The sequence below is a fragment of the Temnothorax nylanderi genome, unplaced genomic scaffold (genome assembly GCF_030848795.1).
Source record: "Temnothorax nylanderi isolate EJ_2023f unplaced genomic scaffold, tnyl_v1.0 TNYL_tig0171_pilon, whole genome shotgun sequence".
Lineage (NCBI taxonomy): Eukaryota > Metazoa > Arthropoda > Insecta > Hymenoptera > Formicidae > Temnothorax > Temnothorax nylanderi.
The window spans coordinates 340,334-365,934 of NW_027249233.1; the positions used below are offsets into that span (position 1 = coordinate 340,334).

A 25,601-nucleotide genomic window follows, 5' to 3' on the forward strand; every position below is an offset into this window, starting at 1 on the left:
GCATCAAGGTAGCGGTCAAAAGGCGGCCGGACTTTACGCTCGACCGACCATTCTCCGCAATCGTTGGCAAAAACTATGTTAGTACTTACTGCCTACTATATGATCACCCGGATATTACTATTTTCTTCCCGATGATGGATATAATTAATCGATTTCCGTCGCAGGAAAAGTATTTCAATGATCATTACCCTTGCGAATATATTTACGAAAGTTTTAGAGAAACTCTGCGAAAAAAGTAGACAATTTAAAAATGATCAATGTCTAAATAAAAAAAAGATTGAGAATTTCTATTCATAATTTTTTAGATCAGTTTGAATTGCGCATTGCTACGTTGGATACACAAAATCCCGAAATCCATAAATTTGAAAAACAAGACAACTGCTCAAAAATATATAAAAAATGCCACACACACAATGGCATATAAATGAAATTTATATTAGATTAATTAAAAGCAGCCAAGTTAAAATTTCCGGTTTAACTGTATATTTTTCTGCAACCGTAATAGCAAATTATCAATAATATTACACGTTTAAAATTTATGAATATAATTTAGTTCAAATTATAAACTCAATACATATTTAAAGTGGTAAATACCTATAATATATGACATATATTGATCACTAAGAAGGTCAAGTCTTAATACATTTAAATGGAAATTTTCATTATAAATTAAGTTGCTGTTAATAATATCTCGAATAATAATCATTTTCATCACAACCAAGATTAAATAATTAATAACTTATTTATCACGATTCTAGAATGCGATTTATTCGATTAATTCTAAATATCATCTAAAATAATCAAAACTAAAAACATAATATTAACTTAAACAAAGAATGCAGGCATACGAAATGTTTTAAACTGTTCGATATAAAAAATGCAAGAGCTGATTTCTTGATGTTTTAAATAATTTACAAAATGTTAATTAGAGCTAAGCAAAAAACTTCATGTTTATCAATTTAATTTGTAAAGAAATTTTTAATTAAACATCCTAAATACACAAGTATTCTTTTATTAATTAATATACAAAAATACTCAGTCTTTTTAAAATATTATATATACAAATTGCCAGACAGAGAGAGAAAAAGAAACTCTGTCATGTGATATGCACATGTTATGTTTTACAAATATAAGAATTGTAACTGCATACCGAGTAATTGTCCTCTGGTATTGACTCGCAATCATCGTGAACGTTAGACATTGCACTCTCATTAGGCTTAGTTCCCTTAACACGACACTTGTTTCTAGGCATACCAGACGTGATGCATAACTCTAGTAAGGCCCATTCTTCCGTGGAAATCAGCGAACCTTCTTCACTGAGGGAACTTGCTGAACTATGGCGCGAAGGCACCGTGTTAGATTTCACTGTGTTGTGATTTTTGCACGAGTAATCGTCGTCGTTTTGGATTCTGTTACAAATCGGCACGCATTTCACATCGCGAGATCGCATACACAGACTGTCAACGAAATTACCGTTTTGACTTTCCGTACGACGAAGCGGCGACCTTCGAGCACAATGCGGCGAGTTGTTTATCCTGTCGCGCGTACCGTTATCACAATTTTTCAATGTCTGACCGGAGGTCTGTGCTATATTACTGCTTGATGCTTTCCCGGGGAAGTGGTTAAAATTGCCGGATACGTTTCTGGCAAAACGCACATCCGCCGTGTTGATATTCACAGATTTATACAACGATGGTGAATATAGCGCGGCATTCCTGGGAGACTGAGACTTGTTCGCAAAGTAGGAAGCCGAAGGGTTGGAAAAGTTGCCTGTAACTTTCGAAGGTGGTTCGGATTTTTTGGCTGTGGATGTCATTGCTGCAGACGGCATGGAATTTAATGCCTGAAAATTAATTTATATCATCATATAGTGTATATATACAATATCAAATATTAGAACATTTATTCTAAATATGATATAGAATATCCCAAGTGTAAAACAGAAAAGTGTTCTTTTTTAGTGTAGTCTTTAATGTACTCGTTATTTAATATCTGTCAAGGAATGCTTTTGTGTATATCTTATTATTTATACATAAATAACTTACTTTTGGCATACCAGACCTAATACATTGTGCTAACATGATATCCTCTTCTTCTTCAGAAAGTCCGACATTGTCTTCGAAAGGTAAGAGTTTCTTTGCTATACTTTTCTTTTGCTCCACGTATCTTGGCTGAAAAAATGATGAAGTGGAGGGCAGCTGTATATTCATCGTTGTAGGATTTTCTGCTGTTTGTGCTAACGGCGAACCAACTGACGGTGATAATCTGAATCTTGCCTAAAAAATAAACTGTCTGATAAAAAATATAATCAATAATTAATTACTGTATGGAGTATAGAACATTCGGTATAAACAGATGCAAATATTAATTTTTTAGTTCTAAAGCAATAACCTTTGGCATTGCAGACTGTATACACTCCGTCAAAATTGCATCATCGTCTGAATGATTCAAGCTATCGTCTGAAAATTCATCTGGATGTCTCAATGACGCACTACCTGGTGATTTGGGACTCAATATAGAATTTTTATTTCCATTATTTGTATCAACGGGTGAAGACGATGGTGTACCGCATATGTTAAACTTATGCGATAATGTTTCCGATTTTTTACCGAACAGAATGCCATTTGTTGGAGGTGGAGTTATCTGTCTTGCCTAGGAAATAAAAATAATGATAAACAGGCTAGTTTCAACAATGTGATTTTTATGCCTGTTACATATACACACGCGTGACACTTTTTAAGTTATATCTTTAAATGTCGACGCGAGATATTTTTTGAGCAGATTCTACGGCTAGATTAAATATTGTGAAAAGAAAAAAGATAATTTATAATGAGACTCTGATTCTATATATATGCTTTAGTTTATAAAAGACTGGTAAAAAAGTGAAATGAGATTGTACAGTATGAGGGAACCCATCTTGAAAATAATAAGTAAATACATAAAATACAATAACTAATTGAAGAAGTTAATACCTTAGGTATGCCCGATTGAATACATTCATCTAATATTTTCTCATCTTCGCCCGAAAGATTGGAATTTTCATCAAACAAGTCATTTCTGTGGCAATTAATTTCGGCTGATTTGTCTTGCTCACACACAATCTTCTCCTCATCCTCCTGTACACTTGGCATTGAGAGAGCAGACAGATTGGATTGAGATCCCACTGGAGAGATATCTGCGGGCGTATCCTCCGTACAATACACATGTACGGTGTCTGAAGCAACAATTTCCATTGCAGTCCTATTCTTCGAAGTACCAACAGGTGTCTTGACTGGAGTCGCGGGTGATTCCAATCTGGTTGGGATAGAATTTCTCTGATATGGCACTAAGATGCTCGTTGACTCTGATTGTACAGATTTCTGAGAGTTCAGAGACTGTCTATATCTGTGTAAATACATTTGTAAAGATTTTATTTTAAATTATCTAATAAATTCTTTTTCTATAGTATATTACCTGTTAGTTTGCATTCCCATGTTAATACAAGCAGCCAACATATCCTCGTCATCTTCATCGCCGTCACTTACTTGTTCCTCTTTCACGTTGTTCTCTGGGCTATTTATTTTCATATTAAGCATATCTTTTTCAAGTACATGAACATCTTTCTCATTTGTATCAAATACTCTTTCCATTATGCAATACGTCTTGGTGTCATTAGGTATTTTGACTTCGTCATCAATTGTAAGAGAACTTAGACTGGTTGCACTAGAAAATTCAATTGGCGTTGATTCTTCCTTGAAAGTGGCAATGTCATCTTCAAAAACACTATTCCTCGTGACATTCGGTTTAGAAAATACTGCAACAGATATGAAATTTAGATAATCTTAGATAGACAAATGTTTACATTATTATTGTATTATTATTATCATCATCATCATCGTCGTATAGGTGATTAATAGTATTGCCTACATAAATGTCGGACTGACGGTCTTACTGCTTCTTCTTGTATTTTTGATATAAATTCTGCATTCTGAGTTTTATGATTACGTGGACTGGGTAAAACTGTTTGTGTGGGTGAATCAGGCAGTTCACTGGGTGAGACTACACCACTGGTTCTACGGCTGAGGAAATAATCAATAAAAATGGCATTATTTTATGTACAATTGAAGAATGAAAATTGTATTAAAGTAAACAAGATTTAAAATATTTCCTAAGAAGTAGTAATCTCGGAAATAAAATACAATTATAATATACTATCATAATATTAATGCTTAATATAAATTCTGTATTTTAGATGTAAGTTTTACATTTTCAAATAGAACTTACCTAAAGTCACTGATCACAGAACTACGATCATCATGTATAGAATATTGTTCAAAACCACTCAACGAACCAAGCGAACTACAGCGTGAAAACATTAAAGGAGTTTCTTCCGCATAGTAATCTTGGCCACCAAATGTCACCATTTTTCCTGTAACATATGGATATCTTGTTGTGCCAACATATTATACTTAATACATATTTGTTAAAATTATATATAGAAACGTACTTTTATATATTTATTGTCAATTTAACATGGGATACAAACCTTCTTTGTCTAACACACGTGGGCTATTCTTATTTTCAAAAGAATTATCGCTCACCGATGACAACTCGATTTGATTGCTATTCAACCTCACACTGTGATCATTATTTTCCAACTCTTCCTTATTCACAGGAGGAGGTGAATCTTCTTTCGATATAACTTCCGTGCTATTATTCTGAGGAGTCATCGCGCTACTCAGAGAACTAAGCGAATTGGCACGCGAGAAGCCACGAGACGTTTCTTCTTCTTCATAATAATTTACTATCTTCTCTGGAGTTACTTGTCCAGGATTAAGAACCGCGGTATCCTTTGAATTGTCTTCTTCAAGCTCTTTCGTTTGTGGACCATCTTGCTCGTCGCAATTAAGAGCTTCGGTCTGTTCGACGAAGGACGTGGATATTTTGCTGGCTACTTGGTTCGTCTTCTTTGGCACCTTCTTCACAAGTACGTTCTCTTTTATATCTTCAACTCGAAGATCCGACATGGAAGTAGCTGTGGAAAAGTTAAAGGGAGTCTCATAGGGCGTTCCCTCTGTGCAATAAGTCTTGACGGTGTCTTCTTGTTCGCTGCCAGCAAAGTACTCATTGTTCTGCTTCTCCTCCTCGTCAGTGTCGTCCTCAGCGTATCGCAGGCTATAATCCGTAGGCTGATCAAGATCGGTTTCCGCATAGTCGCCAAACAGGTCCACCTTGTTGTCGCGCTCGTCGAACTCCTTTTTCGCGACGCGGCTCGTTTGTGATTCATCGGCCAGGCGTTGATTCTGCGGCACAGCATTTCTCTCGACATATTTCTTGCTATAATCGACCGGTTGATCGTTCACGTCCTCATCGTATGTCTCCGCGCCATTCATGTCCATACTGGCGGCAGATCTCTAACAGCGAGACTAGTCGAGATGCATCGTGTTGAGTCTCCTAAAAGAAAGCGATCACAAAGATAACTCGTAGCATTTTGCGACTAGTAGCAACTAGTAGCGTCATAACGATTCAGTGACAAGTCACAAGATATCGAATTTTCGACAACAATATTATAACCATTGATATTCTCCATTCCTTAACAATTTCCCTAACACCCTTCTGCATTAAAAAGTTTATACCACCCTCGTTAAAAGCGTACATTGTTATAAATGAGCACATAACAGCACAGATGCCATAAAAATAGCCCGAGCGTCTCTCATGTCAGATTCAGGTACACTCAGGTACTTACGATGCTTGAGGAAGCCAGAGTAAATAAAGAGAGAGAGAGAGAGAGAGAGAGAGCCAGAGAGGCAGAGGATAATGACTGGCGCTGGCGAGTGGCGCGACGCGCGACTGGCGTTTCTTTCTTCTTTCTCTTTCTTTTGCGCGCCCGCGCAGTGGCGTTCGCGAAACGCGAAACTTTCCTCGAGTCTCCAGAAATTCTCTATTCCGTAGCCAATCAACACGTTTGAAAAATTTTTCGCACGCTTATAATTACTTTATTCCGTTAAAGACAAAGATTTCGAAAAAGACGGCCACTTTTCTTTTTTTAATGTTCTTCAAATCTTGCGCTTTCTATTTGCACTTTCTCTTTCGATCTACTTTTACCACTTTTACTATCTACTACCTTCATATTTGAACGTAAACATACTTTATAAGACACAAAGTTAAAATTTCCTTATCGGATAGTATCGAGAGACGCAAAGTTATTATTTTGCCGCTGTTTATTTCTACTCGCAGTACTTTGGACTTTGGATGCATTTTAATATGATGGATGTAACGATGTTTAGGAAATTGAAAATATAAGAAGGTGGTAATGCATGTGAACATTGTGAAGAGCCTGTTACGCAATAGGATTACGTTTGCGCTGGGGCAACATCCGCAACATACCTAGCGACGAGTGACGACGATAACGTATGTGGGACGCAGCGGATTGGTCGATTCCTCGCTTACACTCGCTTAGAAGCTGAGGCGATAGGCCGCTGGTGACACGTGCGCGATTGCCGCTGATTGGCGCGCCGATGGGTGGTCGGGCGGAGGCTCTATCGATTTAAATTTGGTTTGCCGGTGCGCGTGTCAATAGTGGACGCGGAGCCGTCCGAGTCGTTGCTGAGCGCGGGGTTTAGGGTTAATTTCTCTCCGCGGTATTCCAAGCGGGTTGAACAATGAGCTCTTTATCCGCAGCCGCAGCGGATATGTCGGAGCAAGAGAAGCACCGGACGAGCGCGAACAAGCCGATCGAGTTTGAGAGCGTCGTGCCGAAAATCAGGTCAGTTTCGCGTTCGGGCGGTACAGCGGATTCGCCTCGCCTCACTTGGCCTCACTTGGCCTCACTTGGCCTCACTCGCCTGTCGAGCGTCGAGGGGCAGATGCGCCCCTGTACCGTACATGCGCGTAATATATATATATATATACGGGGCACATGGGAATCGTGTCGCATACCGCACACGCGTGACCTAACGCGCCCACGCTGGCCACGCGCGTGCAGCGTGCAGCGTGCAGCGTGCACTTAATCGCGACCGGCGACCGGCCACACCTCTCGCAGCTGTGTACATACCCTGTGTGCACTTTACGTGTGCAAAAATTCGTGACTCATTGTCGACGTTATGTATGACATGACTCCCCCTCCCCCGCGTCTCGGGTCTAGGCTCGAGTGACATTGTCATGTAATCGTAATGTCGATCGATAAGAGACTTTCCGTGCCTCTTTTCTTCCTTCCTTCCTCATTCTCTCGTTATTTGCGTGAATTAACTGCATCAGGTTCTTTTTTTATCGCTCAATTTTTTTTTTATTATCGGTAGAGATTTTAGCGGCTCGCGAGCGGAATAACGGCGCTTAAGCGGAGGAATGGACGTACGCAAATTTCGAAAAATCGTGAAAAATTACAATTTTTTTACGAACCGCGCTCTCGACCGAGCCGGGAGCCCTCGGTCACGTGACAAAAATGTGCGCGGTACTCAGGCCGAGAGTTTGAAATATTTCGAGACTCGCGCGGGTCGCGGGTCGCGGGTCGCGGGTCGCGAGATATAATTATATTCGGCTTTCGGTCTTTTAGACCACTCACGTCTACGTTGCTGTTGGTGTTTAAGGCAGCAGTTGTTAAGATGGAACGGCTGGGGCTACAAGGATTCCGGGTTTCGCGTCAACGACAGGAGCGTGATAGAGTTTATTGGTGACAGGTGAGTTATACCACTAAATATATAGGAAGAATAAAAAATAAATGTTAACTACTTATTGAGGAGTACTATTATAAAGTATAATGAAGATATAAAAGATATTCAAACGTAAAAAATGTATTTTATTCGACTCGTATTCGATTCGTCATAATATTATTTTGTGCGTTTCTTTGTCGATTTTTCGAGTAGTTTTGTGACCTTTTTGCTTCTGTTTTTACAGAAATTTCGCTCTCGAGGCTAATTAAGACGCGGCAAATGATGCGCGATAGTTATTTTTTAATTTTTTATATATTTTTTAACTTTCGCGTGCCGACTATATTATCAGACTTGCAACACACACACAGTTCTGGTTGGAGCAGTAAAATCCCCTCCCTCCTCCTAATTAATAGATGCTTAGCATCAAAATAATAGATGCTTAGCATCAAAAATTATTGTGAAAAACTTTGGATAAGGTAATATTTAGCATCAAAATTAAATCGAAACGATTTAATTAGGGGGAGGGAGGGGATTTTACTGCTCCAAACAGAACTATGGCCGGTATTCATAGTCGGTTCTTATTTTAAAACCGTCTTAAGTTATGTCTAAGATACTAATATGGCTCTGTAAATGATTAATGACATCTTAAGATCGTACTTAAGACGGTCTTAAATATAAGATTCGACTATAAATACCGGCTTATGTTGCAAATCCGACAATATAGTCGGCGCGCAGTTTCCTAAGATTGGAAAATATGTAAATAATTTACAAATAACTTTCGCGCCTCATTTACCGGGTTTGGCGCTTAATTAGCCCATTTCTCTTGTATTCGTAAAAAGTACAGATTTCGATGAATAGGTATCCATAGCATCGAGAGATTTTAGCTTGCTAAATGTATACGTTGAACGTTGAAATTCTTGCGTATTATCTCGTTTTCTTATGTCTATCTACTAGCTAATTATATTTATTCAATTACTGGCAAGCGCGTATCGTTAACGCATGTTGCGATGTCTTATAGCGTATGCACACCTTTTATTTGCACCTCTCGAGTGATACTTATTAGTATTGCGTTTCGCCAGCGAATTAATTCAATGAAGACTTTGTCTGCATAAATTCCTCAAAAAAAAGGAAAAAAACACATGGGAATGGAATTGCCATTAACACTGTAATGATAATTACTTCAAAAAGAAGTTTACCAGAAAAATATGTTAATTCTTCGTAATTTTGATAATATTACGTTTTATCAGAACGTAATTACATTTAAAAGTGTATAATCGTATTGCGTAACGTCAATAATAAAACAACATGTTTTAATGGCATATTTTAGAAGTTAATTAAAGACGAAAATCTCTTAATATGAAAATATCGAAGTCATTATAAATTAAAAAATAGTATTTTAATTTTTAATTTCTTAAAAATTATTATTTTTGAAGTCTAGATTTCGTTGAAGTCTAAATTTCTTTTAGCATGATGATGCATTAGTGATTGTAATCGTATGATATCATAAGTAATAGAAGTGATAAGAATTTCATTATCAAAGTTGCTTAGTTTGCGTTATATAAGATACGTCTTGATACCACTGTACAACTATATTTCGAGCCAAAATTGCAATGCAACATAAAGAATTTAAAATATCTGCTGCTAAAGAATAATTTCAAAAAGCAAACGTGCAGTTAACGTAAAAAAAAGAAAACGATAATTATGTGATATCTCATCGTCTTTTGAAACAATTATAGATACTTATGATAATTATTGCTTTATCGTCTTTATGTCAATAGCTGATAAAAAGAACTTTTTTAGCCTCGTTGATAAACATATAAATAACTCCAGTCACTTAGTCATCCTAATATAAAGAAGACGAAATAAAAGATCAGTATAATTAATTTTTTAAAGGTTTTTTTAAAAGACTACATCTCTTAAGTTGATACATGACAGTTTGGCTGCTGTTCATCTTCAGCGATTAATTATCTCGACTTGCGTTTACTTCCTTCTAAAAGCAATTATTGCGGAAAATCGGAAATTGTTCTAGCATGTACTGTAATCTCGTACACGTTTAACTTGATTAGAACATATGCTACGTAAAGGTCAGTTTCTCTGTAAATAGTACGAATTTTGATATATTTTTTAGATATCCCATTGGAAACCGGGAGCTTCCCTATTTCACAAAATGGTGCGAAAAAACTTTCGATATAACATGGGAAATGACGAACACGCCTCAAAATTTACCGAAGGACTTTCCAGAACCAATTCTTTCTGCAGAATTGTTGGAAGCGATAAAGGAATTGACGATCGACTATTCAACCAATGGTATCGACCGTCTGTTTCGAGCACACGGTCACACGTTGCGAGAAATTTATCTTTTGAAGTACAGCTCCTTCGAAAGGATACCGGATATTGTCCTGTGGCCCAGTAAGTTGATATTTTTTCATCCTTGCCATAACAACTGCAATAAGTAGGCGGAGTTTGATCGGAGTTTGTACTAATCCATATAATATTGGCCTTCAAAAAATATATCTATTAACGAGATAATATAATCGTTAAATGGAAAAAAATTTATTTCCATATCTTTTTCAAATAGAAAAACAAAACAATTTATATATAAAGAAAAAATATTTAAACGAATAGAGATAATCTTCAAATATTCGAAGCGATTCCATCTTGAAATAAGTTATTATGATAAACATAAAATGTCTTTTTAGGAACGAAATAACTTGCACTGGAAATATTTTTCAAATAATCATTAAGAATTGCGATCAAAAAGAATTAAAATAAAATATGTTGTACATATGTATAATATACATATTGTTGTACACAAAACAATTACGAATAGAAATTTCTTTCGTATGTCAATCTTTTTTTCTACAAGCAGTAATCAATGTATGTTATTACTCCGCCTATTTAATTGTGTCGTAATGCAATTGTAGAGTGCTACTGGCGATCTTTTGCCATCTTGAATTATAAGTGTCTGATGCGTATTGATATATTTTTTATTTTGTTGAAAATATTTTTTTATTTTGTTGAAAAATAGCGATAAATCTATTGTTTATGCTTGTCTTAATAAAGTTTACTGTGTAATGAATAATAACATTATTTTTTAATTCAAAGTTTAATTCGAAATTATTTTTTAATACGAAATACCTACCCTTTATTTCTGTTCAATTTTAACTACTTAATGCAAGAAATTACGTTAGTCAGTTTCACTGATTTTGTTTTTAATGTCACATTATTAAATAGCTGTCTATATACATGATTACATAGATTTCATCAAATATTTTATTCGATCTAATTTTAGTTAGTTTGGATCAGATATTTTCGTTATACATTCGTAAGATTTTTTGTTGCGCACACATAAAAATTCAAAAAATTCAAATGACCTCGGTGTCGTATAGCGGTTATTATGACGTTAAAAATAGCATACTTTGAAATCCACAAAAATAAATCAATATTGTATGTGACATACGAGTTATAACAAGAATAATAAATAATATATTTCTGCTCAGGTGCTCAAGGTTGGATATTTAACCGAACTAATATGCAAGTCTTTCCTTTCACTTTCACATATAGGTGACAAGATTGTCCAGAATTTAAAGAGTAAATGACAGTTACTAAATAGAAATACTTATCTACTAAATTAATAACAAGTGAAAAGTATTGAATTAAGACAGATTACAAAAATTAACTTTATTAAAAGTAAAATTGATATAAATAACTCGCATTTTCCGCGCGCGTGGAATCATATATATATATATATATATATATATATATATATATATATATATATACATAGATAAAACAATTTCTCTTGTTATTTTGCGAATAACAAGTGTTAAGATCATTAAAAAATAATTGTTAGTTAATTACATTATTACCGGATGTATATTATAATTGATCAATGATCAAATTTATCCGGAACAGAATATAAATAATATTGATAGAACGATTCAAAGGAAGCGAATAGAGAGCGACAAAATATCGATTAACATAAAGCAAAAGCATGTTTTGACCGAGGGCAGTTCAGAAAACACTTCATATATCATTATAGAATACGCATACAGAATTATAGAATAACATAAAAATATCTCGTGAATTATTTATTTTTCTATGATCTCATGTTATTATGTATAATGAGCAGGACTTTTTTACATAAGAAAACAGCATGATTCCATTTTAAAAATGGGAATAGTCCGCTTCTGATAAATCCAGGGATCCTATTTTATGAAAAATTTCCACAATCTTTAAGTACCACAAAAAATGTCGTTACTAATCACTTGTGAGTTATGAACGTCCCTGATAGCTTCTGAGAAAATAACATACTTTGTGTTTCCCATTCTGCATAAGTGCATTTACTTATGTATATTTATTACTGCGTATGAGTGAAAACGTGTGTTTTGGTTCTTCCTTTCGTGGGAAAATTTTCGCTGTGAGGTGTCCTCTATTAATATTCATACCTACAGAATGCCACGAGGATGTCGTCAAGATTGTCAATATTTGCGCACACTATGGGGTCGTCTGCATACCTTTTGGCGGTGGAACCAGCGTCAGCCGTGCGACGTGTTGTCCCTCGGATGAACGTCGCACGATAATTTCATTAGACACGTCACAAATGAATCGGATATTGTGGATAGATAGGGACAATTTGTTGATATGCTGCGAATCAGGCATAATCGGTCAAGATCTGGAACGGTTACTTCGCTCCGAAGGATTTACATGTGGTCATGAGCCCGATTCTTATGAGTTCTCCAGGTACGTGAAGTCTAATATCCAATTAGAGTATGCGTAAAGTCGAGTTTCTCGTTTCTGTACGAATGCGTGGTACATCGAGATACATATTGTTAAGATAAATACTTTCAATTAAATAATAAAATTTGACTAATTTCTTATTACCTAATATTTTCCATATATTTAAATTGCAAACCTTTACACTGACGTCTACGATCTAATTCTTTTTTCTATTACCATTCAAATAAAAAATCTAAATTTTTCTATAAAATTAATATATTATATAGACTATTTCTTATCATTTGCCTCAACCCTGGTTAATAAATGGAAACGATTCCTGCTCAATATAAATTCAGTTAGAATTTTTTTAAATTTTAATTCACGAAATGAATTTAAATTATATATCCGTATAAAAGTAATTTTATTTATCAAGATACATAATATGATAAGGTGAGTGTAATTAGGTACTTTGAAAAAAGGGTGGTACAAAACACATCTTTAGCCATAAAATCACATTAATTAAAAAAAGCTTTTTAGATTACATGCAATGAATAACAAACAATTAGTAGTGTCTTTCTGCATGCTGCATAATGACATTAGTGAACTTTAAACAGTTACATACATAAATAACATATTTATACAAATGCAGTAATTGATTTATACATATATATGATAATATTTGCGATGACAAACAACATACTTTGATTTCGTTTCTTACAGAACTCGATATTGATTTGTCAGCTCACCCCTGGTTTCCATGCATGCATTGCCGCGCGTTAAGTTGCGCATCAAACGCGCGCGTTTGAAAAAAGCACGCATTTGATTGTGTGACCTATGGGGAGATGCATGTTTGACGCGCGTTATAAGTTATTATAATGCGCGGAAACGCGTACAACGGAAACCAGAGATCAGAGTGTGAGCTATTTTAAAATGCATTTAAATGCATAGCATGAAAAGCAAACAAGACTCATTTTTTTTCGTACTATACATCGCCATAAAACATATCGCCGCGTACATACAATGAAACGTTAATTTTTTAAATTTAATATTTATATTTGTTATCGCATCAGAAAAACCATAGAACATGATCAATAATATTAGGTTATTTTGTAAATTTGTATGTTTTTGTAAATGTAAAAAATATTTATATATTTTTACGGTAACTCAGGGTTCAGTTAAAGTACCATAAAAATTTGTCCCGGTTGTAAAGCACAAAATATAAACTATGAAAAAGAATCGAATTATCTTATTTAATTGAAGATAAATAATGTTACAATATTTCAAATATAAGATACAAGACATGACTGCAACTTTCAATCAAAATACAAAATGCATCAGTATTCTTGAAAAGTTAAACTAATAAAAGCATATGTAACTTGTATCCTTTGAAATATCTCTATATCTATTTAAATATGTATACTTGCATACATATGTAAATATGTAGATATTTCAAAGATTTGCATCAACCGTATTTGAAACTCAACCCTGACTAATAATCGGTATTTAAAAGTTTTTCTTCACATGTGAGAAACAAAATTTCAAACGCACGAAAAGCTGAAAATAGCTTGTCTCGAATAGTTTAGGTGGATGGGTGGCGACTAGGGCAAGCGGCATGAAAAAGAATACGTACGGCAACATTGAGGATTTGGTCGTGCGGATACGAATGGTCACTGGAAGAACAGAGGATCCTGTTATCACTTTGGAAAGAGGTAGTCTGGTACCTCGCGCGTCTTGCGGCCCGGATTTTGATCATATGATACTTGGCAGCGAGGGAACGCTGGGTATTATCACGGAGGTCGTACTAAAGATAAGACCGTTGCCACGAGTGGTGAAATACGGCAGTATTGTGTTCCCGCATTTTCTGAGCGGTGTTCACGCGTTACGAGAGGTGCGTATCCTTTGTTGACTTTTACATTAAGCCGACCGGTAAAGGCCGTGCTGCTTTGTTAACACTTGCCCAAAATAAATATCGTGAAAGCCGACGAAAGAAAGCCGAAACGGCAGCCATTGTACATCCGGTTTCACGGGCAATAAAGGAATAATACGATCCATCTCGTACATCGTACAAGATCGACAAAATAATGTAATTTCGTTATGAATGTATAGATCGCGAAGGAACGATGTCAACCCGCCAGCATCCGCTTAATGGATAACGAACAGTTCCAAATGGGGCAAACTCTACGCCCGGAATCTGGTTGGGGCGGCTTGATCCTCCAAGGATTAAAACATATGTACATCACTAGAATAAAGGGTTTCCGATGGGATCAGATATGCGTGGCCACGCTATTGATGGAGGGCGACTTAGCAGCGGATGTTGCGGCTCAGGAACGGAAAATTTACAAGATAGCTGATAAGTACGGTGGGATACCGGCAGGCGAGGCGAACGGTGAACGAGGTTACATGTTAACATTCGTGATAGCGTACATCCGTGACCTTGGACTCGAGTTTAACGTGTTAGCAGAATCGTTCGAGACTTCTGTTTCTTGGAACCGCGCATTATCACTGTGCAGAAATGTTAAGTCTCGCGTGGCCAGGGACTGTAAGGCGTACGGCGTTCGTAAATATTTTATTTCCTGCCGCGTCACGCAGACTTATGACGCGGGTTGTTGCGTGTATTTTTACTTGGCGATTAGCTACGCAGACATGGAGAATCCCGTGGAAACTTACGAGGCCATCGAGCATGCGGCGCGAGAGGAGATACTCGCCAATGGAGGATCGCTCTCCCATCATCATGGAGTAGGTAAAATACGCGCGTCGTTTTATCCCGAAGCCGTCGGGGAAGTGGGTGTTTCGCTTTATCGAGCGACTAAGGCGCACTTGGATCCGCATAATATATTCGCAACGGGTAATATGGTTTCAGGGAATAAATCCAAATTGTGAATTAAAAGCCGTACATGCGACATAGTGGGGAATCTATAGAGCTATTTCGTATACTCCGTTAGTGCCGATATCTTAAATCATTGAAAAGTTTGATTGTAGCAAATTGATGTGATCTCGTATACCTTCGACCAAAAGTTACAATATCTCATCAACTTGCCATTAAGATTGTTCCATGTGATGTTTTCTAATGAAGAATTCGATTTTCTCATTATAATGGCGAATGCACGTAGATAGCAACTGGTATTGTTGTTTGCTGATTCGTAATGATATAGAGAAAAAAAAGAGACTAGTATAATATACATTATAAATAATTATGCACCGTGGCGTCGTTTGGTACAAATGCGGAATTGTAATTGTATATATCGGCATTTTTATAAATTATTATAACTAAACAAAACACACGTTTACCTTACGCACAGATACCTTAATTTATCTCTACTTACTATCAACTATAGGTTATTTGAGTTTAGGTACGATGATAATGTCATTTTCCTTATTGTTAAGAATTAACAACTTGTGTTCCATTGTAACAGGGCTAGATTTGTTAACTCTTAATCAGGCGTAGTTTTTATTATTATTACGCAAATTACGTAAGTGATCACTTTTGGCCATTGGGAATATGCTACAATTGCTGGAACTATACGCAACCAAGAGTTAACAACCGGATCTGATTTCTACAATTTCTTCATTTGATATCATGTGCCAACATTGAGCTACGCGAAGAATTTGCCGAGCTCTAAATCTACGTTGAATGATTGATTTATCGAGGTACTGGTAAGCTTACTGGCTATCAGCCTTCAGAGTAGACAGAAATGAGTCGAGATCGTATTCGTCGTCGTATTGCTGCTGTTCCCAGAGTTCGGGTAGGATATCTAGCACAGAACGGCTAATTCCCGGTAGGCCAGGAAGTTTTGAAACAGTGTCCTCTTGGTGATCCGTCCTCTTCTCCTTTCCGTTATCCAATGAAAATAGATCTAACAACTAAGGAAATTACATTGATACATCATGTGAGTTTTGGTAGTAAAGTTCAGTATTAATTGTCTAATTACTTGATCAGTAGCCATGGTTTCCAAAGAGGCGTTCTCCGTTGATATTATCGTATTCGCAGTGAGAAGCTTGAATTTTTGTAGTCCCATGATTTTTTCTTCCACTGTCGATCTAGTAATCAAGCGATATACGTTGACTACTTTCTTCTGGCCTATACGATGCGCGCGGTCCATTGCTTGGAGATCTTTCATGGGGTTCCAATCGTGCTCCACGAATATGACGGTGTCTGCTCCCGTCAAATTTAATCCAAGACCACCGACTTGAGTAGTCAATAGAAGAACATCTATCGATGGATCAGCATTAAAACGCGCCACGACAGAGTGCCTCTGCGCCGCTGGTACACTGCCATCCAGACGAAGATACGTTACTGTCGGCAGATGCGTGCGAAGTAAATCTTCTTCGACAATGTCCAGCATTGCTTTCAACTGACAGAAAATTAGAGCGCGATGCTGGCTGACTAATTGTTGTTCCTGAGAATGGGCGCTTTCCGTGGTAAGACTTATGGCGACGGAGAATTTGCGAGTTTGTTGCGGTTGCCCAATGCCACAATCTAATAGCAGTTGCTTCAATGCAAGCAACTTGGCGCCGTGCTCGATTTCTGCCAGAGTGCTTTGTTGCTGTTTCAACGTATCGCATACCTGGAAATATTAGAAATATTGTATAGGGTGATGAAAATCATATTACAGCAGGTTTAAAAACTTAAGCAACGGAAAAAAAATTGAGAAATGTAACACTGTGAGACAAGATTATATTTCTTTCTTTCTTTAAATATTTTGTTCCTAATATATTTAAACATTTTTGTTTTTGAATACATACTGTTCGATACAGTGGATGCCCTTGACTTAGCACTAATTTGGGATGATTGCACACATTACGTAGATAGCGTAGCGCCTCGAACACGTGACTACTTTGAGAATCGTTCGAAGACGAGGAGCTGTTGGTGATGGCCGAATGACGAGTGCGGAAATCCTCGTAAAGTATGCGTTGTAAAGGCGATAAATCGCAGTAATAATCTTGCGTGATTTTAGGTGGTAAATCTTGCAGCACGTCTTCCTTGTTTCGTCTTAATAAGAATGGCAATACCTGTAATCAATTTCTGATTATCCTGAAGTATTACCGTAATATAACCCTAACTGCAACGACAACGAGAATACGTGACACGCAAATTACCTGTCTGTGCAGAGCTTCCATAGCTAAGGCACCAGCTTCTTGGTCCTTCGGTCCTGCTTTCGGCTCTCTGCAGGCCAAGATGGGACGGGAATATTTAGCGGCAAATTGTTTCTCGCTGCCGAGGAAGCCTGGCATCAGAAAGTCAAATAGAGACCACAACTCGAGCACGTCGTTCTGTACAGGTGTACCAGATAATATGAGCCTGTGATTCGCGTGCAATCGTTTCGTGGCTTTGGCGCTTTTCGTTTTGCAATTCTTTATTATATGGCCTTCATCGAGCACACAGTAATTCCATTGATGTGTTTCGAAAAATTCGATGTCTTTTCGTACAATGTCATAACTGGCAACTACGAGTTTGTGATGTGGTACCCGGGGACGCAATTTCTCACGGTCTTGCGGTGTACCAGCATACTGAATGACTGACAAATCCTTTGCCTTGAAGAATTTCTCAGCTTCGTATAGCCAATGACCGGTAAGAGTTGGTGGACATACTACGAGACTGGTAGATGCCTGTGGATTGCGATGATGGTCCAACGCCAGAATACAAAGTGTCTGTAATGTTTTTCCGAGACCCATGTCGTCACACAGAACTCCATGAAGATGATAACGATTCAGAAAATTGAGCCAATTCAAACCCTGTTGTTGGTAGGAACGTAATTCCGCGGCTACGGGAATCGGCAGCTCCGTATCAGGAATATTACGAGGATTCAAAAGTTGATCCAAGAACTTTCTCTCTTGTGCCTTTTCTTGCCTGTGATATGATATTACATGAGCATCATTGAATTCGAGGGTCGATAGTGCGAGTTTTCGATAATATACACAATTGGTGAATAAATTGGCGATATGCCTTGCTGGAATATCTTTAAGTATTAATCAATATTAATTAAATTTTATAGCTTGCTTAATCTGTCAGTGAATTCAGTATTTTTGAAAACGATGATACAATACTCGCGCGATACACTATAATCGCGGCGCAAGTGCGATCATTGATGTTTAACATTCAATAATTGTTATTGCGCTGCCAATGTTCGTTTTCTCTTTTCCAATTTTGTCTATGAATTTAAATTTCAATTTGATAGTTATCGAACAGATATTTTTGTAACTACTATTTGTAATCGTTATTTATGAAAACTGAAATAATTTTCAAGGAATATCATTGCATACACCAAATGTACCTATTATCGAACATTATAAATATAATCTTGCATGAATAACGTACACTAGGTCTGGTGGGTCCGAAATTGCGCCAGGATCTAGCGGTAATAGTTGCACAAGCGTAGCGAATGTCGCGCTACAAACTAGTCTTACAGATTGATTTTGATCGCTCATACGTCCTAATAAGGGTACCATAAAGAGTACTGCATATGGCACCACGTGTACACCTAAGCTCTCGACGATACAAGTTAGAGCTTCTGCAGCTCCTTGACGTACGGAATCGACTTCGTTCGGTGCCACTATGCCTGAAGAACATTTCTTCTCACTGCCAGTTGTGTCTAAGAGTGGTATAACGCTGCGTATTAAGTGTACCATTGTCTGAAAGAAACTATTCTTAGTCCACATTTGATCTTCTATCATTATTAATATGCATCTGATAAAGCTTATTACCTTCTCTGTATTTAAAGTAGCTAAAGTCGCTATACATCGCGAGGCCATATGCCTAACGGCTTTGTACGGATGTGCCAATAGACTGCACAAACGTGGCAGACATTCTAACGCAGGCGGTAACAGAGACTTAGCTAAACTCGGCACCATGATCTCTAATACTTGTAAACCGAAAATTAATTGATTTCCTTCCTCCTCTTGTATATTATCTTGTTTGGTTGCGTCCTTTAGTGTGTTCGGTAAAATCAAATCCCACAGTTGAGGTAAGCGATCAGGTAATTGAGAACCGAAGAGAGTAGCTTTAAGAATATGGGAATATTTTAAAATATAGCTTACATATGTATTATAGATCGTTCTCATAAAAGTTAATTATATACAATTAATTGGAATTTAATCGATTCTCTTGTCTTTTTTCAACAAGTCAGAGTAAACATTTAATTAAGCATTAATTAATTTTGATTAATGCACATCGGAACGCGATCTCTTTAAGTATTAACTCTTTAAGAATGTACCTATAGCTGTTAATGCCAATGTAGCTCCACGCCGGCGCGTTCTAGCGGCTTTGGCTTCTGGTTCTTCGCAAGCGAGTAACTCCTCAATAGGAATCTCAGTCGTCGGTGGCCTACCAGGGCCTCTACCGCTGCCGAGTCCACTACCTGCACCTCGATTATACGCTATTCTCTCGGCATGTTTTTGCCTGTTATTCAAAGTGAGTATTCCATCAAAAATTTCAACGTCACCGGCGCAACATACCCGTGGTGTGAACTCAACATCAGAACATAGGAATGTACATAGATTGGCAGAAATCTGGAACAGATGATTATTTAATAACATCTTGCACCATAGAAAGGATATTCGATAGTTTTCGAGATACTCATATTCGTTTTTTTTCTCATGATCTTGTGTATTTTATATACGAACCTTTGCGTTCGGAGATGGTTTTCTATCGACACAAAGCTCGACCAAATGAGACAAATGTTTTGCAGCCAATTTTTGCAATTCTTCGTTTTCCTCGCGCTTTATAGCTTCCATTAGCGGTTTTACTAACGGATTAAGTGGCTGAGGAGATTGAGGAAGAATATGTAACATCGTAGCGGCACCAGCGAGCGCAGCCATTGACATAACGTGCAACGACTGTTGTTGTGCTGCCGTCGTAGTTGCTCCGACATCTAACGCTCGCCTTCTCTCCTCTAAGCTTTCCATTAATTTAGGTTTCAATTTAATAGCCATTGAACCGCTGTTAATATTTCCACCTCCACCTGCGTTTGCTCCCACAGAGCAAAGGGTGGGAATTGTTTTTCCAGCAAGTGTAGCGATCTGATCAAGAGTCATCACGCCAGACGAATCCACTTCAATTGGTACCATAAGTTTATAATGTTTTAAAGTTGCGATATAATCTCGGCTTTCATGCAGCAGTCTCGTGAAGGAAGCCGCTATCTCGTCATAGTACATACATTCGTTTAAACAAGTCAATAATCTGTCACTAAAAAAGGAAAAAAAAAACATCTTGTTTTTGGTAATTTAGATAAATGAAATATTCCTTGTTTTAATAGAAGTTGTTTTTCGTACCTGAGAATGTCTGGTATCGCGGGTATCTTTAGTGGATCCACAGTCGCCCAATGAGACATTGTAAGCCCCACAACGGTACGTTGCAGAGCCGATCGCGAATTTAGATGTGCCAATAGCACCTTAGCATAACAAAGCGCTGGACTAGGTACGTCTGGTGGATAAATGACACCTGGTGCAGGTTGTACAACATAATGCGACAGCAATCCTAACATACGAGACGTTCTGCAACGAGCCTGTATCACGTTTGCCTTTCGTACATTCAATGCCACCGTTTCAATCCCACCAATATACATTTTTAGTTCGGATAATGATTTCGCACTTGTATTAATATTACTGTTTCCGCCATTAGTATCTGATTGCCCGTCGCAATGGGCAATCGTTTGATTATTCTTCGTGCCTTTAATAACATTAGCAACTGTCATTAACAAATTTGGATTGAATGGCACATGTTCCGGTTGCATGGCGAGACAAAGCCACGTACTGACGTGAGGGCACGCCGCATGTAACAATAATTCGAGATCACTCTGCACGACTAGATTTTCCCAGACACGTTCGGCCACGTCTTGTATCACGCTAATATGTTCGATTAGCACGCATTGAAACACATGCCTCAATGCTTCCTGTAAAACTAATCCGCCACCCTCGCCCCATCGCTCCTTCTTGTTTTCGCTGCAATTGCTGTCGTTTCCAGTTAAAGTTTGCAGTGTTTGCAGCGTGGCTTTACGTACACTTGAACTTGAATGGCTGAGGAATGGCCATAAACGTGGTAATACCTAAGCAAAATTCAACTGTTATTCGAAAACATTTAAATATGTCCCGAAATAATAAAAAATATTACTGCATTACCTGCGATAATGGTTGGGGTGTTAAGCAAGCATGTGCCGCTGGTAATGAGAGTATCGCAGCCAAGAGACCCATAAAGGTGTTACAAGCCGCAGCCAGGTCATCTTGTTCTTTTAATAATTGCCAAAGACGTATTACGATAACCTCCAGTTCTGTTGATTTCAGTAATCGTGGAAGAGCATGCGCTACTGGTATAAGCGCACTCGCGGCGGCTGCACCTACGTCGTCGACAGGATCGGACAGTCCTTGCATAATAGCAGGAAACACTTTTGGCAATACCTCATCCAGTAAATCGTCTCGCACGGCTAATAAATATTTTAAAGCAAGAAATGCACCGTGTCTCGCTTCCCATTCGTTGTGCTCCAATAGTTTGAGAATTACAGAAAGTATTCCAGGAAAAACACCATGCGTATCTTTGGCATTTGGACCACTGGGCACTAATAGGAAAAGCGACCCCAACGCTTGAGCACACGTTTCACGTACTGGCGCGACAACTTGATCAGATACGAAATCTCCAAATCGATCAAGCCCTAATACGCACAACAATCGTAAAGCAGCGTCAATCACCCATTCGTAATGGCTCTCTTGCATCTCTTCCAAGGTTTGACCCATGGTCTTGCCCGCTCCTATGTATTCAAGCTCATTTAGCGTTTAACATTTAATATTACCCAGAGAAATATGTATTACTACAGATTTTTACATACCTTTACCGTGAAGTCTTATAAGTTCCCGTAAAGCTGTCGCTGCTCCATGACGTACTTCCCATTTTTGACTAAATAAATCCTGACAAAGACTTTCCGCGAAGGATTCTAAAGGCCAATCTACGACGGAATCTGGCCAGCATCCAGTACCATCTGGCACTCCGCTTACTTGCTCGTTAGATAAGCCGCACTTTGATCCAGTATCTGATGAGATCGCGTCCTCTAATATCATTTTTTTGGTCGGTGGTTCACCAATGTTATTTAATGGAGATTGAACATTCATTGAATTTGAAAGGTCATCATTAGCGCGATGATCATCCGGTTCACGCGATCGTTGTTTCGTCACTGACTGACGCGCCTGTATTGTTAACATATAAATAATTCATATCTTCGTTGCAAAATTTGCAAGTAAAATACATGAAGCATATAAAGCGATTCTAAACATTTTATAAATTTTTAACGCTTGCATACCAATTCAAATGAAATGATAATTCAAAGGAAATATTGATTATAATAAAATAAAAGCTTGAAAATGCCGTAATACTTTGCGTTTCGCTCTATTCATTTCTCTTCTGCTCAATCCTGCTGGTTGTTTCAAAGTTTCGTCGACAGGTACAGTAGCAGTTTGTGTCATACGTGGCGCCTGTACTGGGATAAGATCCTCGACGGTAAATAAATCATCGACGCCTATCAAACGTGGATGAAAGCCTAGTTTTGCAGCTAATTTTTCTTGCTGACTGGGAAATGACAATTGCTCTCCCTCTGATATAGTTAGGTCATACTCGCTGCCCTCAGATCCAGTAAGATGTGAACTACGAGCTAGAACTCTGCTCATATCAAAAGATTCTAAATTCAATTTGGTAGTAGTCTTGCGTTTAATCGCTTCTGGTTCATCTGTTAATTCAAAACAGCCATATATCGTATAATTGGGTTTTTAAAAAGATATAAAAGTTATTTAACGAGGTATTAATATTACCTGCGGAGACTTCTTTCTTAATTGATTGTGGCTCCCAAGGTGGAACTTGAGCAAGTATAGCTTGCACAGCATGGGCCGCCGATATTCGAGTATCCCATTGTGGAGATTTTAACAAAGTAGAGACTCTCGCTAATAAATGATGTAGATCATGAGGATGTAATCTCTGCGCTTCTCCCAACTGCTGCGCAGCTGCCCTTTTGGTAACTGCGTTTGTTCCAGTCTCCAACAATATGAATAGTCTGTCCAATCTAAAAGTTAAAATGTGATATATAAATTACTGGTAGAAAATAAAAAAAAATTTTAAAAGTATTTGTTTAGAATGTATCTTTTAAAATATAAATAAATAAATATATATATATTTTTTTATGTGTATAACTGTGTTTATTAATAGGTTTAAATCATTATACAATACTCCACACACGTATCAGAGAAAAAGTACAAATATTTAATTTTATTATACATTTACCTTGACGTCATGGTGACGAACTATATTGCTGAATAGACGACTCGTGAATACCTTAAACCATAAAAACAGAAACAATTATGGCTCGTCTAGCTTGTCTGCTTAGAAAGAGTATCTTATAAAACTTTCACAATATTCTTAACACGTTACTCCTAATACTTATTAATTCGAACATAAATTAATGACAGTGCTATTACTGGATCTCAGGAACTGACACCGAGCAAACTCTCTTCTGGCATTCTGGAGATCGTTATCTCCGACCGGAAGAGTAAAATTGCGGTAAACAGATAAACGATTATCGGTGGTTGCGAATAGGGAGGACGGTCGAGGGAGGTCGATCTGGAGAGAGACGGAGAATGGAGAACGGAGAATGGGGTGGCGATGACGAAGCGAGGACGCGTCGGCCGTCGGTCGACCGCTGGTCGACGTCGGTGACGGCGATGGTACCCCAGCGTTACTCCGCGAGCGATCGGATCGCGCGAATACGCGGGAGGAACGCGGGGAAAAGCGCGGAGCGTCGGTTTGAGCGCAATATGGACATAACGAGGCGGTCGGTCGCCGTGGGACGGCTGGGGACGGCTGGGGACGGCGGACGATCGACGGCGGTGGTGGACGGTGGGTCGCGTACCTGCTCTCCGAAAAACCGTTCTGGCTGTCTGGCTCCGGCTTCAACTGACTCGCGTTGCCATTTCCGCATTGCCGGACACGCGAAAGTCACATCACGCCGCGCGTAACGCGAAACTACGCTTACGCTTGTCAAATTTCTCGGAGAGAAACTCATGTTACAAGCATCAAATTTATACTGACAGCCATATTGCTGGGGAACCTGAGTTTTGTCCCCTGTTTTTGCTCTCATTGGCCGGCGGTGCGCATGTCATCCGCCGACCGGCCAATCGCCGCTCTCCCCGTTCAATAATCGCGAGGATGGCGTGGGCTGGCGAGGGCAAGCGAGGGCACGCGTTTCCGACTCCGATCCGATCTCCGATACTCCGATCAACTCCGAACTCCGATGCGCGACGCACGAGTCGCACGACGCACGACGCACGACGCAGCGCGAAGCGCGACAAGTATTTGCTTTGCGCTTTACGCTGCGTGCATCTCAGTGCATCTCTGAATTCGACAGACGTCGTTATCGATTTTTACAAATTTTTATCAATAAAATAATAAAATAATCTTACCTATGTAATTTAATAATAATCAATTCTTTTAGCGTATAACCCGTATAACTAACGCGCGTTGCGTTATTAACTGCAGTTCAATGATTCCGGAATTAATTAGAAACGTTTAGAAAGACCAATTGCGGTCTACTCAATTTAATGGGTTACTAGTAATCAAGAAAATGCACTAAAATGTTAGAATCTAAAAGAAACGGGGAGAGAAAGGAAAATAAAGAATATGAAATATCGAAATATAAGGTTCGTTGATAATGGCTCTAACATTGGTAGCAATTCTTTCTCCCACACAATTCACTAATAATAATATATTATATAGGTACTAAATATTTTTTTGTGCTGTGCGCTTACATTTCGCGAGATAAAATATGTATGAGCAGATGGTGTATAGAAATCTACTGGAAGAAGGAAAATCCGTTGAAAAAACACAAATATTACATTATTACACAATTAATTAACAAGACTATTTTAAATATTAAAAATGTAGAAGAGAAAGAATTCTAACTAGCGCGCCGTTACTGTTTCGGGCTGACCTCAAGAAACAGGCGCATATACAGCAATTATATATACTCTTTTATCGCTACGTTTTTTTTAATTAGTCAGCCTTGGTCAGCCTGTATCAGCCTGCATATCCTGGACATGTCATATCTGTTGCATATCTATTATGACGCATTTCAAGATATGTATATATTTTAAGCTTAATTGCTTATGCATGGACATGTCGTCGTCGCTTTAAAATATGAACAAAGTTGTAATTTCTTTTAGTAAATATAATAGCAATGAATATGATGTAAATAAATAAGTGTTCGAAGTTAATTATGTGCATCAAAT

The 25,601-nt window shown here is 37.9% G+C and overlaps 3 protein-coding genes across 8 annotated transcripts; 1 reads left to right on the forward strand and 2 right to left on the reverse strand.

Moving 5' to 3' along the window:
- Window positions 1-75: 75 nt before the first annotated feature.
- On the reverse strand, window positions 76-6,482 carry LOC139778005 (adenomatous polyposis coli protein). Of its 5 annotated transcripts, none has more exons than XM_071715739.1 (10): window positions 6,367-6,482; window positions 4,526-5,433; window positions 4,264-4,408; window positions 3,907-4,058; window positions 3,454-3,793; window positions 2,973-3,384; window positions 2,392-2,652; window positions 2,046-2,276; window positions 1,151-1,843; window positions 76-224 (listed from the first exon to the last, which is right to left on the reverse strand). In XM_071715739.1, the coding sequence occupies exons 2-10, from the start codon at window positions 5,376-5,378 to the stop codon at window positions 96-98; spliced, it is 3,216 nt and encodes a 1,071-aa protein (XP_071571840.1). In that variant the 5' UTR covers window positions 5,379-5,433; window positions 6,367-6,482; the 3' UTR covers window positions 76-95. The 5 variants fall into 5 exon arrangements, with proteins under 5 accessions (XP_071571840.1, XP_071571839.1, XP_071571838.1 ...); XM_071715738.1 differs by lacking the exon at window positions 6,367-6,482 and adding an exon at window positions 5,726-5,837; XM_071715737.1 differs by lacking the exon at window positions 6,367-6,482 and adding an exon at window positions 5,636-5,777.
- Window positions 6,483-6,532: 50 nt separating this feature from the next.
- Window positions 6,533-15,639, forward strand: Agps (alkyldihydroxyacetonephosphate synthase). The gene is made up of 6 exons (XM_071715747.1): window positions 6,533-6,745; window positions 7,566-7,655; window positions 9,757-10,037; window positions 12,083-12,371; window positions 13,926-14,235; window positions 14,454-15,639. The coding sequence occupies exons 1-6, from the start codon at window positions 6,642-6,644 to the stop codon at window positions 15,225-15,227; spliced, it is 1,848 nt and encodes a 615-aa protein (XP_071571848.1). The 5' UTR covers window positions 6,533-6,641; the 3' UTR covers window positions 15,228-15,639.
- Hel89b (histone acetyltransferase 1) lies at window positions 10,824-24,414 on the reverse strand. Of its 2 annotated transcripts, none has more exons than XM_071715734.1 (15): window positions 24,227-24,414; window positions 23,602-23,652; window positions 23,136-23,383; window positions 22,704-23,053; window positions 22,163-22,517; window positions 21,462-22,084; window positions 20,616-21,388; window positions 19,968-20,529; window positions 19,559-19,853; window positions 19,050-19,345; window positions 18,664-18,977; window positions 17,445-18,195; window positions 17,091-17,357; window positions 16,277-16,912; window positions 10,824-16,208 (listed from the first exon to the last, which is right to left on the reverse strand). In XM_071715734.1, the coding sequence occupies exons 2-15, from the start codon at window positions 23,610-23,612 to the stop codon at window positions 16,008-16,010; spliced, it is 5,682 nt and encodes a 1,893-aa protein (XP_071571835.1). In that variant the 5' UTR covers window positions 23,613-23,652; window positions 24,227-24,414; the 3' UTR covers window positions 10,824-16,007. The 2 variants fall into 2 exon arrangements, with proteins under 2 accessions (XP_071571835.1, XP_071571837.1); XM_071715736.1 differs by lacking the exon at window positions 24,227-24,414 and adding an exon at window positions 23,796-24,072.
- Window positions 24,415-25,601: the final 1,187 nt, after the last annotated feature.